A 16,304-nucleotide genomic window follows, 5' to 3' on the forward strand; every position below is an offset into this window, starting at 1 on the left:
AACAATGTATAAATTAAACTGCTTTTAAATGATACTTAGCGTTTGTCAAGCTTTGTCTACTCATCTGATCTAGGCAAATCTGCCTCTAACCACAAGCCATGGCTCTGAATCCTCCTGGAGTCAGCAAACACACTGAGATAACCCTGTGTTACTGGGAGGTCAATTTGGGGGCTGGAAAGAGGCAGCAGTGTGGGTTTATTCTACCAAAAACATCAGCATTTCAGAGGTTTACCTGTTCTGTTGGGAAAACACAAAACCTTTCACACAGGAGAATAAGGTCAGCCCACTCCACATCCTCACTTATTAAAAGTGAGATTTATAACCCAGCCAGCCCCAAGTGCAGAGCTCCATTGTCTTGGGTTGCAATACAGATGTGACCAGCAATGTGAATTCTGTCCCCTCTGCTGGAACCAGGTGTGGCAGTGACCCTGATCTCCTGGCACATATTATCTGCTAATGGGCCATTTTAAAACCAGCTGGGGCAATCATCTTTATCTTTCCACAGCCCATCCTCACTCCAGGAGATATCTCCTGTTCATGGCCATTGAGTCCCAGTGCATGACTGATAAAATTCCATCATCCCATGGGAGATGCTTCAACCAGGGGAGGAGCCAAGCATTTCCTACCTAGATAAAAACTGAGATTTTGGACACCAAGGTACCTTCTTTCCACTGGATTCCAGAGGAAAGCCAGACCTTTCCACATCATCCTTGGACCTTCAGGGGAAACTGCACCTTCTGCACTGCTCCAGCTGAACCACATCTGCCCCTGCAGGAGGATGCAGCCACCATTGAATGGGGCTGCTGCCACCACCCTGACTGACTGACGGGTGTCAGCTTGGATTCTGACTCTGGCAGGGCTGGGATTGTTCTTTGTAATACTGTATTTCTATTTTAATTTTCCCTGTAAAAAACTGTTATTCCTAATTCCCCTATCTTTGTCTGAGAGCCCCTTAATTTCAAAATTATAATAATCTGGCGAGAGGGGTTTTACATTCTCCATTTCAAAGAGAAGCTCCTCCTTTCTTAGCAGATCTGTGCTCCAAACCAGAACATCCACACTGTGCACCATGCAGTGGGGAGGTGTGGCAAACAGAAAGGTAGAAACTTCCACAGATACTGAAAGGTTTTATTTGCAGCTTGGAAGAAGCTTGGATTGATGTAAAAATGGAAGTACACAGATATTAAGCAGAAAAATTACAGGCTTATGTTCCCATAGCTCTAAGTAAGAATATACCTTAAGTAAGTAAGAAGCTGTATTAGGATGGTAAAGAATTTTATAGTGTAATAATGTAATTGTATAGGGTTAGAAGTTTAAGTGCTATACTAGAAGCATACATGTGTATGTGTGACAACAGTTCACTGGACAAAAGTATATGCAATGTGGCAGAATTAAGTAAAGGTGATAGGTTAGAAAAACAAAATAAATCCCATAGCAACTTTCTATTGAATCAAAATGTTATATATGGCCTTGTAAAGAAGAAACCCATGACTACTTTGGCTGTGGCTGAATTCTTTCTTCTCTAAATCTCACAACCTCGAGTCTGATGCATTTTGAAACATTAAATCATCTTTAGCACAATAGTAGTCCCATATTTTCATTTTAAGTGACAATAATAGGATGAGAAATGTTTTATCCCTCATTTTATCCCTCACACCCAGAACGTGCTCCAGCAGCAGAGTGACAGTCTCCCCACAACACAACAGGTTTCTTGGCAATCTGGGAGACTCTTCAGCCTTCAAGCCAGAATCCAGTTGGTTTTTTTTTAAATTTTATTTTACCCATTTCGATAAATCAACATGTTTCCAGTGAAAACCAGTTAAATAAAATAAAAATGCCTCTCCCTGACTTACCCTGGAGCCTACCCCACCTTGCCACAGCAATTTCTCTAAGAAGCTGGCTGCAGCTGGGTGTGTTAAATCACACACACATCACACTAGACCAAAGATAGTTTGCCAGCACCTACCCCAAGCCTAAACAAGGAATCTAAACCAGCAAAAAGGAGATTATTTTGTGTCTTTTGGCACTTAGGGCTTGGAGAGTAGCAGGAACAAATTGCTCCTCCACCCTTTAGATACAAAGTGCCTGTAACACAAATAAAACCAACCCAGAGGTCTAATTGAACTTCATGACAGTTTACATCAAGATCATCCCATCAGCACAGTAAAACCTGCAACAAACTGCCAGGTTTGCTTTTATATACATAGTTCAACAGTATGTGAATTATTTCACACAGAGAGATTCCACTGAACAAGGCACCAGGGTGGGAGGAAGGCTGGAGAACTATGCAGGGATTTTTTTTTTTTTTTTTTTTTGCATTTCTACTAAAAGATTTGCATTTAAGCAACTACAGGTTTTATCTCAGAAACACCTTCCTCACATAATTCCCTTTTGTCTGAAAAATGTAAAATTTATTATTTGATGGGCTGTGTTAAAACCCTGACTGATTCCTGCTTCAAAGAGAACTTAATGCTTTTTTTTTTCCATTGACCTGCTCATTCCACAGAGCCTACAAATGCTGCTTTCATCACTGTTGGGACACAGGAAAGGAAAATGAGAAAATTCACTTCCAACTACTTTTTTAAAATACATTGTTACTTTTAAGTCTTCAATTTCGACTTGAAATAATGTGCAAAATTCAATGTTCTGAAAAATACCAAAAGCCAAACATCATATGGGAATCCTTTTCATCCAACAGGCAAAGGCACCATGATTCCAACCCTACCCCATAACTTTAGGAGCAAGGATTAGGTGTATCAGTATTAAAAACACTCTTGCTGGTATCTCATTTAACTGAGATTCTCAAGAATACATTTTCAGTCCAATATCTCCAGGCTTTGATAGGATTTATCCTTGTTTATACTGCTGCATTGCATACCCAATGCAAATGAAAGAAAATGAATTTTACTTCCCTCCAGGAAGAATCATTGGCTAAGACAGACTGACAGATCAGATAAGACTTTCACTTTCTATCTTTTCAATAGGACTTTGAGTGTGACCTTCCCTAAGAGGAATAGGTATAAAGCCACTCTGTTGGACTCTGCACAAGAAAATAAACTTTATCTTGGAGATTTTCCATAGACTTTAACCATGTCTGGATTGTTTATGTTAGAAGAGTTTCAATGATTGAAGCACTACTGTATTATTACTGTAGTATTTTAATTGGAAAGTTTCAGCTTTCTGACTAAATAAGGGGTGTTCTTTCCTCCTGAATAATAAAAAAAAACATACAAAAGAAACAGTACCTGCCCATCACTACTTGTTCAATAAAAAATACCCCAAACTTGCCAAAATTAAAGAGATACTATGATAGTATCAAATTAGTTCCTGTTAAATTGCATCTGAAAAATACTGTCCCATTGGAGCAAGCTGGTGACAGGATGACAAGATTTATTCTTTCATGAATTCTGCTCAAAGGAATAAAGTAGACATCGAGTAGACACCCAATCCAGAGGTTTCTTCCAAGAAACTCTGAAATCAAGTATTAATTACTTGTATTCTAATCCCTCAAACTGAAAGAAAATGTTGAATGCTGCAGTGTCAAAAAATGCCTTTGCAAGTCAAATGTCCATCTGCATTTACAGAAATATTTTTCAACTACTGACCTAATCCATCCATTTCAATTGCCTGGACATATCACAGCAATAGCATTATTAAAAAGAAGGAGGTCTATCACTGCCAGGAAGATGAGAGTGTGATTTCACAGCAGGACTGTTCCCAACAATCAGCTCATTCCTAACCAGCAGTGGGCATGGGTCTCCATGAGTCAATCCAGAGAACTGCACTCTATAAGTCACAACAGAACATGCACAGAATACAACCCAAAATGCAATTTGAAAACAAAATGTGGAAAAAACCCCATCTTTAGAGAGCAGCACTAAAATATAAAAAGTTAATTCTGTGCTTCCCCTGGAGGATGAGCTGCAACAGGTTTGGTGACGCTGCCAGCAGAGTTCCTCAAGTGACTGCACACCCAGCCTGAGCACCAGGATCTGTCATCCAAACTCCTCAGCACTTCAGGCCAGGAGGACAAATCATCCTATCAAAATTGGATGAGATCCTCATGTCTTCCATCAGGCTCTTTTTGTGCCATGTGAAGAACCCACAGCTTCCCCCTGCCTCTCTTTGTACCTTCATACAAAAATTGCCTCCTGACTCACATTTGCTTCTCATCTGGAGCTGGAACTGGATAATTCAACACATTTCTCCTTCCTGGGGTTAAATTTTCTCCCAATAGCTGGCACATTAATTACATTTAATGAAATGCCTACACTGACATCAATCTGTTGACAGTTTCCAGGACTGAAATCCTAAAAATTGTCTTTCCTTGATAACTGCATTTTTAAAAAACACAAAACAAACAAGAAAACAAACCTTACCACCTTACCACCTAACATTACCACCCACAAAAATAAAGCACTTATGCATACAGACTTATCAGTTTATCTTACAAAGATGAAATCCAGCCAGATGCTCTGACACAATTATCTATGAGTTAGACACCATGTGTAAACATCACTGACTTCTGTCACTTCTCTTCACTCCTTTTTTCAACATGGGTCAGTGAAGATGTGCCTTGACCTTTTTGAAATTTGTGATGAGGAAAAAGGAACTAAAATCAACAAAACATCCCAAGTGCTGGAAAATACCCTAAAACCTGAAAAATACTGCAAAAAGAGAGACAGCATTTTTACAACAGTTTACAGTCACACTTGTACCTCTAGGAATTGTTTACACTGATGGCATGAGAACAGCAGAAGTTAAACCTGCTTTAAGTGTGCTGAGGCTAAATGATTATCTGTGTTTTCCATATCCAGATGGCTGCTTGCTAGAGCCTAAGGAAATGAGAAAGGGGACAATGAAAGTGCTGAACTCATAAAAACTGGAAGTCTCTAAAGGAACACATTCTGAGAAAAAGTCACTGTGATTTGCCACTTCCTCCCTCAGCCAGCTCTCACAGGCCCTGAGAGCCCAACAAACCATGGCATGGTCTGCTCAAGCTCCTGGACAGGTGTCCCCTAATCCTCCCACTCTGCAAAATACCAACAAAAACAAGCTAAGGAATGAAGGAGAGAAAGAAGGAAAAGAAGTGTGGGTCCCCACTGGCTATTCCAAAACATCCTTCTTTTCTGTTCCAGCTAACCTGGTTTAAAAACCATTTACATGTCTAAGTTTTCAACCCTACAGATGAAGTTTCCTGAGAAAAGGACTACAGGTAGAAAAGCAGCTGCTGTAAAGTATCTCCTCCCCTGTCCCCCCACCAAACTGGGCTACTACACATCAAACCTGCACACTGCAGTGACAGGAGTGTGTATTTATATATTAATACACTGCAGTGACAGGAGTGTGTATTTATATATTAATACACTGCAGTGATAGGACTGTGCATTTATATATTTACACACTGCAGTGATAGGAGTGTGCATTTATACCTTTTAACAGCACTACAAAACCACAGCAGATATGGTGAAAAGAGGACTTTGGTGTGTCTCAAATGTTTATGCAACACCAACCTCGAAGTTTGCCACATTCAGAGCAATCCATTCCAGCTAAAATACAGCCTTGCACACCTGAGGAGACACCTGTGCCATGGAAAGCTGTGTCTGAGCAGCAGAATCCTTCTACTTCTACCATCACCAATGATATTTCACATCAAGCTAACTGGCATTAACAAAAAAGACCATTTCTTTTGAAAACTCAGAGAATTTCCTCTTGAAATGGAGAGGCAACAAACACAAAACTCTCCCTAGAGTGATTTTCAGAATGGTTTTTCTTTCTTCACTTCAAATAAATCGATGTTTGATATTTGGATCCAACAATTTTGTGTAGGATCCAAATTAGAAATTTCTATGGATGGTTTCTTACATCAAGTATTGCTTCAGGACAAGATGCCTAAAAGAGCAATTAAGAGAAAGAAAGTACTCCCAGTGCAAGTATTTCTAATTTTGTCCTGAACTGACACTGGAGGATTCCTAGCAAAGCCATCTCTTCCTGCTCTCTGAAGAGTAGGCCAGAGGCATAGTCCCAAACCAGTGGGAATCTCTTTTTATGGTGTATTTAACTGGCAGCTCAAACTTCTTTTTCCTGCAAATGCAATGATTTAAACATGACAAAACCCAATCCAAAGAACTAAACTAAAATAAAAAGATACAACTCTAATCCTGTTTATCAGACCTCAAGTGCCCTCTCTACCAACTGAAAGCATGATCCTCACTTCTGAGTAATAATTTCATATTGTTTCAGGCTGCATTTGTGTGGCAAATTGTTTTTTAAAGCTCGAGTTTGTTTTTCCTAAAGAGCTGGCATGCCAGTTAGCATAGAGCATAAATAATGCTCAGCTTTCCAGCAGCACCATGAAATGCAAGGAGTGTGGAGCAAACAAGAACTGCAGCTGTGCCAGCCCCAGAGCCCCAGTAACCCTAAACTGGAGTTCACCCAGCCCCATCAGGGTGATCTATTTGCTGATCCACAGTCAATAAAAAGGCTCTATTTCGAGCTCAGAGCTGTTTACTACTGCTGATATTTAATGCCCTGGGAGAGCAGAAGCAGCAGAGGAATGCATCTTCAGGCACCACCAGGACAGGTTTATGTCCCATGTGGGGACAGTTGTGACAGCCCAGCCTATAAAACAGGTGAGAAAGGAGCAGAATGTGGCAGCAAGCAGGAGCTCTGTGTGTGCTGCTGTGTGGCACTGCAGGCTGCCCAGAGTCCCCTCCTCTGAAAGGCAATCAGGACTGGGAGAGAATATATAAATGTACAATACTTATATATTATTATATTTTATATTATTTAGCTATAGCTGTATGACTAAACACAATTTAACCTCTTTGTTTTCAGTTTTGCCCATTTCATATGTTAACTGCAGACATGTATCTAGGTTTGGTGGTGGGGTTGGGTTTTTTGCTGCTGTCATCTTTGGGGGTAGTTGTTTAGGTTTCCTTTCTCCTGTATTTTTTCCTTTCTAATCCAACATATGAGGGATCTTGTTAGTCTTTTCCCTGCTACTTCTCTCAGCTTCACATAATTTTCAAACTTGAAACTTTTTCATGTGTCTCCAGCTCTGGGAAAGTTACACACTGACAAAGTAACAACAGCTTCCCCCTTAGTGCCTTTCTAAACATGTATATCAGCAATTTAGGTGGTTTGGGGTATTTTTTAACAAAGAAAGATAAAAATGAAAAGTAACTTTCCTCCTCCCCTCTCTCCTCGCCCAGGAAACTGATACAGAAAATGTTAGGGTTGGTTTGTTTGACTTTTCTTGTTCCTCTTTTGGCCAGAAAGCTGCTTGTTCTAAAAGTCAGCTGTGCATCCAGCAAAAGAGATTCTGATATGGAAATATTGATTAGAAATACTGATATTCTTCCTGTTTCCTCTCCATTACTTTTACAGTAAAAACTTCAAACAGTATTGCAATCAATTTTTGGAATATTGCTTTGTTGCCAAAATCTTCAAACTTATGCCCTACAATTAATTTGTAATGACAATATATATATATATAGAAATATTGAAGTTATTTTTGGATGTGCTAGACATGCATTTATCTCTAAATAGCTTGGCTGTAGTTAAGCTGAAGTTATTTACACATGAGAAAACTCAGCAGAGCTATGAGGGAGTCAGAACCCTCATCAATGGAACAGACAGTGTCACATCTTTGCTCCATGTTGGAATTATTCAGTAAGTTCCTACATACAACTTGTGACCATGAAAATTGTTTTAAAGCAAGAAAACAGAACACTAGAACTTTATCTTTTAAAACTGCTACAGACCTCAAAATCCACTTCAAAAAGAAACATCATGAAAGCCAACACAATTCCATGAACCTTCTCTGTTTTGACAAGAAGAAATTTTTGGAGAACATTCACTGGCACATTTCCAAACAGCTCCCACTGCAAAATCTGATGTATGCTTTGACAGTGATAGTAAAGATACAGTTGTGCTCTAAAAATCTCTTTTCTCCTCAGAGTGATGTTACCTCATGTTATAGAGAGTGAAAGAAATGACAGAAACAAGTTTAGCTTGTGGAAATGTAAGTGTATATTCCAGTTTAAGTCTAAAGGGTGATGGGATAGACACTGATAAAATACAGAGGGGAAAAAAATCAGCTGTGAAACTGGAAGGGTTTTCTCACCCTACACGGTGCCTACAACAGTGTCTCAGAATGCTGCTGAACCATCAGAAGGATGTGAAGACACCTTTTCCACCATTACAGCAAATTTTTACTGATGGCTTTACCTTTCCACAACATCCTCTCCATTCCAGCAGGTCGAGCTGTCTCTCATCACCAGGTCTCCATCACAAAGCCTTTCTGCTATAGAGGCATAAAAGGTTCGGGACCGCTTCATGTAACTGATGAACTCTCTGCAAGGCAGGAAGAACACATTTAACAGCACAACAGGACACTTAGCACCCAAACACCCTGCCACATCAAGACTTCAGAAAATAAGAACTCTGAATTAATTTCTATTTCTTGTGCATTTTTACTCCTTACAGATCATCCAATTTTAGTCTGTGTCAATACACATAATTACACACATAAAGGGTGCTTTTAACACATTGTGTTAACATGTCTCTCACTAAATCTGAAAAAAGGCTACACCTACACTTTATAAACATTAAAAAACATTGAGAAAACATCATCATAGAAGGCAGGGCCAGTACAGACTGTGTATTTCTGATGGATGTGTATGGAAAAATGCCTTGAGGGCAAACTGCTCTATTTTATAATCTGATTATACCTATAATCTATTCCTGGTTGAGGTAGCCATATAACAAGTGTTAATTCAGCACACAACTGAGAGGATTTCAGAAAGAGGAATCACTTTAGCACTGCTTTAGAAGCTCCTGTTTGGTTTGGTACAGCTGTGGAGATCAAGATTCAGGAGACAGCCAGAGCCAGAGCTATCACTGAGCTCTGTGCTTGTCTCAGGACCCCACTGGGAGCCAAAGGACTCGCTCTGCTTTGCAGTGTTTCAGCCTGGCAGGCACTGCAGGTGCCTGGGGTACAGCTGGATGGAGCTCAGCACAAACCAGCCAGGATTTATCACTCCTTAACAGCAACAGGTGCTTTAAACAACATTCAAGTCCTCTGGGAAATATCTATCCCTGCAAGGCTGAGGCACTGGTCATCTCTCCCCACAGCTATCTTTATACTTTCTTTATACTTTCTCAGAAGTGTTTAACCATCCCATTTACCTTCTGTGATGAAATCCTGCTCTAAATAAATCAGTCATCATATGCTCCTAAGAAACTAACTGAGCCTAACAGAGCAGGAAAGCTGAGATTTAAAGAAAAGAAAAAAGCAGGAATTTGGAGGCTTACAAAGAGGTAATCAGCATTTCTACCTCTTGACTACCAACTTATAAATATGAGCTCTGAGTATTTCTAGAGTAAAGCCAGGCTCAGCCAGAAGGTTGCCTGGCACAACAACCTAAGAGGATCAGTTCCAAAAGGAAACACAGATGCGAAAGATTTCACAGGTTCTAAATCAGTGCTCTTTGAAGGAGGAAACCAGTCCCCTTTTCAGAGCCTGAAGTGTGCCTTATTCAGCTCACCCCTAGAGGTTTAAACTCCTTTGCACTCCCAGCAGAGTGGGGCTCTGACATTTCAAAGCAGTATCTTAGCAAATGCAGAATTCTCTGTCCAACTCTGTCTTACTGAGTTAAAATATTTACTTTTCATCACTATAAAACTAAACACACTAGGGGAGAAAATGTAGTGTTTCCCAGTGCCCCACAATGCAAAAGCAGCAATCAAAAGTATTTTAGCTCCTAGATTACTCTATGTGTAGAGACAACAAAGGATGTCACCTGGTTTTCATTCTTACCGAGAGATTTTTTTCAAACTTCTTGATTTGTCATTCTTTGAAGCTTTCAGAGGCAGAGAACTGGAATAGGCCGGGGAGAATAAGCATCAATCAGGAGAGGTTGGTGAGTAGGGGAGAAGCAGGAATTCAGGCAAATGAGGAGAAGAAAGGAGAAACAAAAGAGAAAAGTAAAAATTCTTTGAAAGAAAAGTCACCAAGCACATGCATAGGACAATATAAGAAAATAAATAAGGAGGAAAATTATCATGAGATTTTTGCAAAGTATACATGCAATCAAAAATGTCAATGCAATGCTGGAAAAAAAATACAACTGAGATTGTCTTAATCATTTTCAAGCAAAAGCAGAATTACAAATGCAGCACACACAGCAGAAAGCTGAAAATCAATTCAGTAGAACTTAAATTAAGTGTAACTGACACCAAATGGAAGGACTGTAAATACATGAAGCTGTACAAGAAAACAATGGCAAACAGTTTAGAATGAGAACCATGGGAAGGGGGATACAAACCAGTAGCATTCATGTTCTGAGAAATTTACTGCCTGTCAATAAATAACATAAATACAGGTATTTTTTGATGTTCTGGGGTTGCACCACTGAAAAAAACATCCAGTTTTGTAAAACTGGAGATACAGACTTTCAGGCTATGGTGGAGGAAGAAGTGTGAAAATACCCCTGGTGATTATTTGGAGCTCAGCAGCCCAAGGACAAGGGGCAGCTTTGCCATCACAGCTCTGGCAGCTGATGGCAGCAGTGGCCCCAGCACAGGAGGGACTGCACTGACCATCAGGTGAGGGGCACCTCCCTGCACGAATTCCAACACTCAAAAAATGAAAATCTCTAACAGGGAAAATCTGAATCAACTGAAATTTTGGCCCTGGCCAGCGGTTCACGTGCATCTGACATTAATAATCTGGTTTGCACTAGCACTTCATTACTCAAATGCTAATAAAATCATGTGATGTCTGACCCAATAGATAGGTTATTTTAAATGAAATAGATATCATTGACTCGAACATTCCCAAAGGAATTCCTAAATTGTTGATTTTAAGATGTATAAAAGATTATGGCAGAATAAAGAAATTCTAACAAAATATACTTTCAAAGCCTTATTCCTTCAGTCAGGGACCTAACATGTTACAGTTCTTTGTTGAACACATTTTATATACAGCTCTGTAAGCAGTCTGTTTAGTGGTTTGAAATGTCCCATGGAGCAGAGATGCTGAAAGGCAGCTATTCAGCTTTGCTGGGACACCAGAGCCTGACCAGAGCACTCCTTTGTGCTGAACTCAGCAATAACATTCCAATTTACTGAGATTCTGTGCATGCCATTTACATTCCCTGTACCATCATATGGTTTCAATTTTCTTGTCATCTCTATTACATGTTATAGTAACCTCCACATTAAAAAAATGACTACAGCAGCAACGCTGCCAGTTTGAGTTAATCCCTGACTACGAATGTGTAATGGTAAAAAAAAAAATAATAATCAATTTTATGCTTTCCAGTTTAATCATAGGAAATGGTTTCTTGCAAGATCATGCAAGATTTATTCAAGTTTCAGCTTCCTTCATTATTGTCCCTGACACTTAAGTGATGCATAACAAAAAATATGCAGGAGTGGAATGCAGAATAAAATCAAGAGAGATGGGAAATCTCCCAGGAGCTCATGAGAGTAAGAGCAGCAGAAAAGTGTTCAACTACTGCAAAAGAGGATCCAGTTGCTCTGTGCAGAGGAGTGCAGGGTGAGGAGGGCTGGCTCCAGCCAGACCCCAAACATCTCCCCCAAGAACCATGTCAAGGTTCTTGTCAAGGCCAAGGGACACCCTTTTACCAGCCCCACTTGTTCTGCACCAGCAGCCCTGGCTCTGCTCCAGAGGTTCTCCAACTCCTCAGAAAAGGAGAATGATTTTTCACATGGCCTAGCAGAGACTCAGCATCTCAAGAGCAAACATCCCTCTGCAGCTGTCTGGCTTTTAAGGGCTTTTCTGGGGTTTCAAGGGCATCTCTGAGCAGGGTGCACACAAGAGGGGAGAGGCCATTGATTGTGGTTTCTCCTCCAGATGTGCCAACCACAGAGGTTCCTCTCTGACACATAAGGGAATGAGCCACAGCTTTTCTGTTTACTTGGAGAGTGTTGGCTCTTTTTCCTTCCTCCCTCTAAAGGCTGGAGCTGTGTTTCCCACTGCCCTTGAATGAAAGGATCATTTGGAAGGATGTCCATTACCCAGACCTACAGGCAGACTCAGCAGGGCCAGGGTGACCTTGCACCTGAACTGACACAGCTGACATCATTGCTCTTCATTTATTAAATTCACCAGGAGAGGCTTCACAAAAGATTCATGTAATTACCCTCATCATCTGGTTCCCCTGTAGCAATTTTCTGTCACTCTAAGTGCATTTTACAAAACCCACTGCAGAAATTATTCCACCCATGTATTAATGATTTTTATCACCTTAAATTGATTTTTATTGATATAATATGTGATTAAATGATGGAGAATGAACAACACAGTGATGCAGCCAATCACTGTGTCTTTCACTTTATGGTTTTACAATTGTTTCCAAGAAGCAGAAGTACAAGCTTCAGGCCATGTGCTTTATAGGAAGTTGTGGAGAATAGATTCAGATTTTCCACTTCTTACTATTTATGGCATATTTCCATCATTCACTTTTGGTGCACAAGCTCTCCACAATACCTATCAACACTGTAATTAAGTAATTTTTCATGCTAATTATATAAGTAGGGACTCAGTTTAGATTTTTTTGATAAATTAATTTTCAGTGTGCAGACCAATTTTGGCAAACTGTCTATTTTACAGCACATTAGTTTATTTTTTTCCATCTACAAGCCTTACATTTTAAAAAGTCAATATCCAAATAATTCTAGATGGTTGGGAAGGGGAGGAAGCAGATAATCAGGTGAGAAAAAACAGCTTTTGTGCCATTTAAGGCACCAATCTGCAACTTTTTAAGACATCACCTGTTGACACGTTGGCAGTTCTGGCTTTTGGGCTGCCAGTGTTAAGCCCCAGCCAAGTCAGTGAGTTACACAGAAGATGGCCCAGGGCTCTCTTCTGTTAAAAGCCCATTTTAATAATTGTACTACAACTGTTCTTTGAATTTTTAGTGCTGAAGTTGTTAATTCAATTTATGTAATGCTCCATTCTTCTGATTTGCATGGTAAAAACTGATTAACTCCAAGCACTATCACAAACTGTTATGGTTTGCTTTTAATTTACAAAAGGATTAAAAATTATCACTATCACTCAAAAAACTTTGCTTGTTGTTATTACTTTTATCTTTTAAAACAGTGTTTGTTCCATTCATGCAAGCTGAGAATTAAACCAGAAATGGATAAAAATCTCATGTTCACCACTGGAACTCCAGAACCCAGGCTGTGGAAATTTTAACACTGCTGTCTGTCATCCACTTATCCAACAGAGATCCACAGTGACTGCCTGGGTGTTCAGATGCTGATTCTGGACAGAGGTGAGCCCAGCATGACTCCACTGATGTGGCCTGTCCCAGATTAACTCTGCTCTTACAGAAGACAAAGTGCCAGCCAGAAATAGGCACTGGGGGTTTATGGGCAGTTTGATTTGACATCTACTTGTGTACTACTAGTGGGATTGCAAAAAACATCTCTGCCTAGAATGTAGAGAAAGCCAATTCAAGAGCTCCAGAAGGTAAAGGGACAGAAAAGCTCAGAAGATCTGGGAGCAGGGATACTCCTGTCCAGGCCAGTGGCAGGACTCAGCTGTAGGTGTCTCAAATGGGGCACAGCTGACGAACAGAAGCCAAGGAGGACACAAAAAGATTAAAAAACTCCTTCAGCTCTTTGTTATGCAACAAATCAAGGAGATTCCAAAGGATCTTACCTGCCCAGCCCAGTGGAATCAGGGACTGACCTGGTGTCAAAAAAACAAATCTTTCCTTTTCACCCCTTCCTCCTTCCCACTTCTACCATGGATATGCTCATGTCCTTAGAGACCTGGGTAGTTACATTTCAGATACTTTAGACTCTGCTGTGGAAATCAGTTTCTTCAGACTTTGTTTAGGAAAAGCTTTCACCATTTTCACTGGAAGATTCTGGAAATAATGAACACCTTGTTGTTAAGCACTGATACCAAGTCTGACCCCCAGTGTGATGCCACAGAATCACCTGTGTGACTGCCAGTGATGGCAGTGGCTGGAGAGCACACAGAGGAGGTCACAGAGCTGTGACTTTGGCTTTAACACTGCAAAGAACCAACAGCAGGGATTATGAGGCTGAGGGTTTGCTTCAAAGCAGCTGCAGCCTAGAGTTACCTTCTTTTATTGTTCAGGCTGGTGTGAGCCATCACAAAAGTCTGGGTTTCAGTCACTTCCTTCACTGGCACAATATTGGCTGATGACAGGTTCCCTTCTTGCTGTTTGGGCTGTCCACACACTTTATCGACCTGTAGGAAAGGGAGGGAAAGGAAAATGGGCTGTGAGTGAAAAAAAAGTACTTACAACCCCAAAAATTGTGCCTGTTCCTTTCAGTTGGTGTTCACTGCATGAGACATTGTCTGGGTGAGAGAAAGGAAGAACAGAAAGGATTCTTCCTTCAAGCAGCTGGAAACAGATGCCTTGCAAATGATGGACCAAATTTCAAGGCAGGGCAAAAAGCACCAGAAAGTGAGGAGTCATGGATTTCTCTGTGGCTATCTGGACTACAGAACACTTGGCAAGACTGAAATAGTGACTGATGAAGTACTTGGAAATTAAACTTTTATTTAGAAACATAGCCAGAGCTGAAAGGTACATGGATTTTGGTGGAACATCTGCCCCATGCAAAAAGAGTAGAGTCCACCTGGAGTTTGAAGGGGCTTGCAATCAGAAGATAACCAATTCTTCCACCCTTTATCCAGGCCATATAACATCACTCAGTCCTCACTGCCCTTCCTGAAGCCTCTCACAGGGATTTAGTACCAGTCCAGGAGAAAGCAAGCTTGTGTTTATCCTTTCTGCACTGTGGATCTGACACTGCTTGTGTATCCTGACACATTTATTTGCAGTAACAGCTTTCAGTGACAATAGGAAGACAAGCCTCTTCCCTTTCTAATCCACAAATGAGTAACCTGTGATGTTCTACCTACACTTAAATCCCTGAGCAAACACAAAGAGACCACAAAGGAAATCCTACTGAGCATGGTGCCACCAGTGAGCTGAATCACACAGAACCACCATCCCACAGAGCCCTGGGTTTGGGATCTCTTCTCCAAGGTCCCACAGTGACCAACCAGGCTTAGATGGATTCCTGCTGCTCTGTGCACTTCCCTGCATCTTTAGAACCCTTAGAGTCTGCTGAGTGTTACCCACAGGTGGCTTCAGGGAACTTTCTCTGTCCCTTTGCACCACTATGATGCACAAGCACAGCACAATTTTCTCTGCCTTAGCCCATTTCCTCCAGGAAAACCACGACTGTGTGAAGCTAAGAGATCCTCCTCTGAACAAACAGGCAAACAGTGTGGGAAATTGGAAGCTCTGTAGGCATGACAGTTCCTGTCAGCTTTAGCTGTATGAGTTCCAGCCCAGTCCAGTATAACATGCTGTGAAGAAGCTAAAACTGCAGCAATGGAATGGGAACACCCTGTAATAATCCTGAGCCATCTGCAGCAGCCAGGGTGGGAGCCAGCTGCCTCACTCAACACCATGCACTGAGTGCACTGGTCTGCTCTCACCAGGGACTGCACAGAACTGTTTTAAAAGATAACTTTGAGAAATTAAATAGTCTGCCAGTCCCTTCTAGAAAAGGAAAAAACCCTGACTTATGCAAATGAAAATATAAAACAAAAAGACCTTTTGAACCCTCTGGAGCTGGACAGAGGGTATAACCCAGCTGGAGCACATTCCTGCACAGGATGCTTCCCCCATCCACCCCAGGCTTCCCAGGTCTCCTACAGCACACAGACCCAAATTCCCAGCATAGGTCTCTGCAAAATCCATCTCAGATTACATCATGTCACTAAAGTTCATGTCTTCAAATTACATACACCTCCAATCTTGTCACTATGCATTTGAGACAGTTTTTACCAACTAAAATCAGAGTGGTTTGCAAAAGCAATGTGGTTCTCATATACATAAGCAATGGAGAACTCCCAAGCTTTTTGTTTTCCCTGAAAGAAAATTCAGAGATATGTAAGTCATAGTTTCTGTTGTGAATCAACAGTTTAGGCATCCAAGTGAAAACACCAATTTTGTTTTGATTTGAATTTTTGATACTATAGAAATGACTCTTTAGATTGCCCAGTTTCAGTATTTTCTATGCCAAACCTATGCTTTAGGGCTTTTTCTTTTAAGCAGCAGTAACAGTTTCCTGCATATCAAACAAAACCACACTATTCGAAGAAAAACACTCTCACTGGAAAATTTTAACCAGTTCTACTCCATTAAGAATAAAGTTATTTGTTGCATAAAAGGAAAAATCACAGTTCTTTTGTCACACAGGCCTTTCAG

The 16,304-nt window shown here is 40.7% G+C and overlaps 2 protein-coding genes across 3 annotated transcripts in view; both read right to left on the minus strand.

The window, feature by feature from the left end:
* Positions 1 to 16,304, minus strand: part of LOC306806561 (glypican-5-like) — a 314,600-nt gene that overhangs the window by 193,003 nt on the left and 105,293 nt on the right. The window contains exons 4-6 of one of the 2 annotated variants that reach the window (XM_079315413.1): positions 14,133 to 14,263; positions 9,824 to 9,883; positions 8,233 to 8,358 (exon numbers count right to left, since the gene is read on the minus strand). In XM_079315413.1, coding sequence (XP_079171539.1) covers positions 8,233 to 8,358; positions 9,824 to 9,883; positions 14,133 to 14,263 — 317 coding nt within the window. The remainder of the gene's footprint in view (positions 1 to 8,232; positions 8,359 to 9,823; positions 9,884 to 14,132; positions 14,264 to 16,304) is intronic. The other variant, XM_079315414.1, reaches the window with a different exon arrangement.
* ADIPOQ (adiponectin, C1Q and collagen domain containing) overlaps positions 1 to 16,304 on the minus strand; it is a 303,274-nt gene that overhangs the window by 93,847 nt on the left and 193,123 nt on the right. The window lies entirely within an intron of this gene.

Source organism: Erithacus rubecula (assembly GCF_903797595.1).
Source record: "Erithacus rubecula genome assembly, chromosome: 11".
NCBI lineage: Eukaryota > Metazoa > Chordata > Aves > Passeriformes > Muscicapidae > Erithacus > Erithacus rubecula.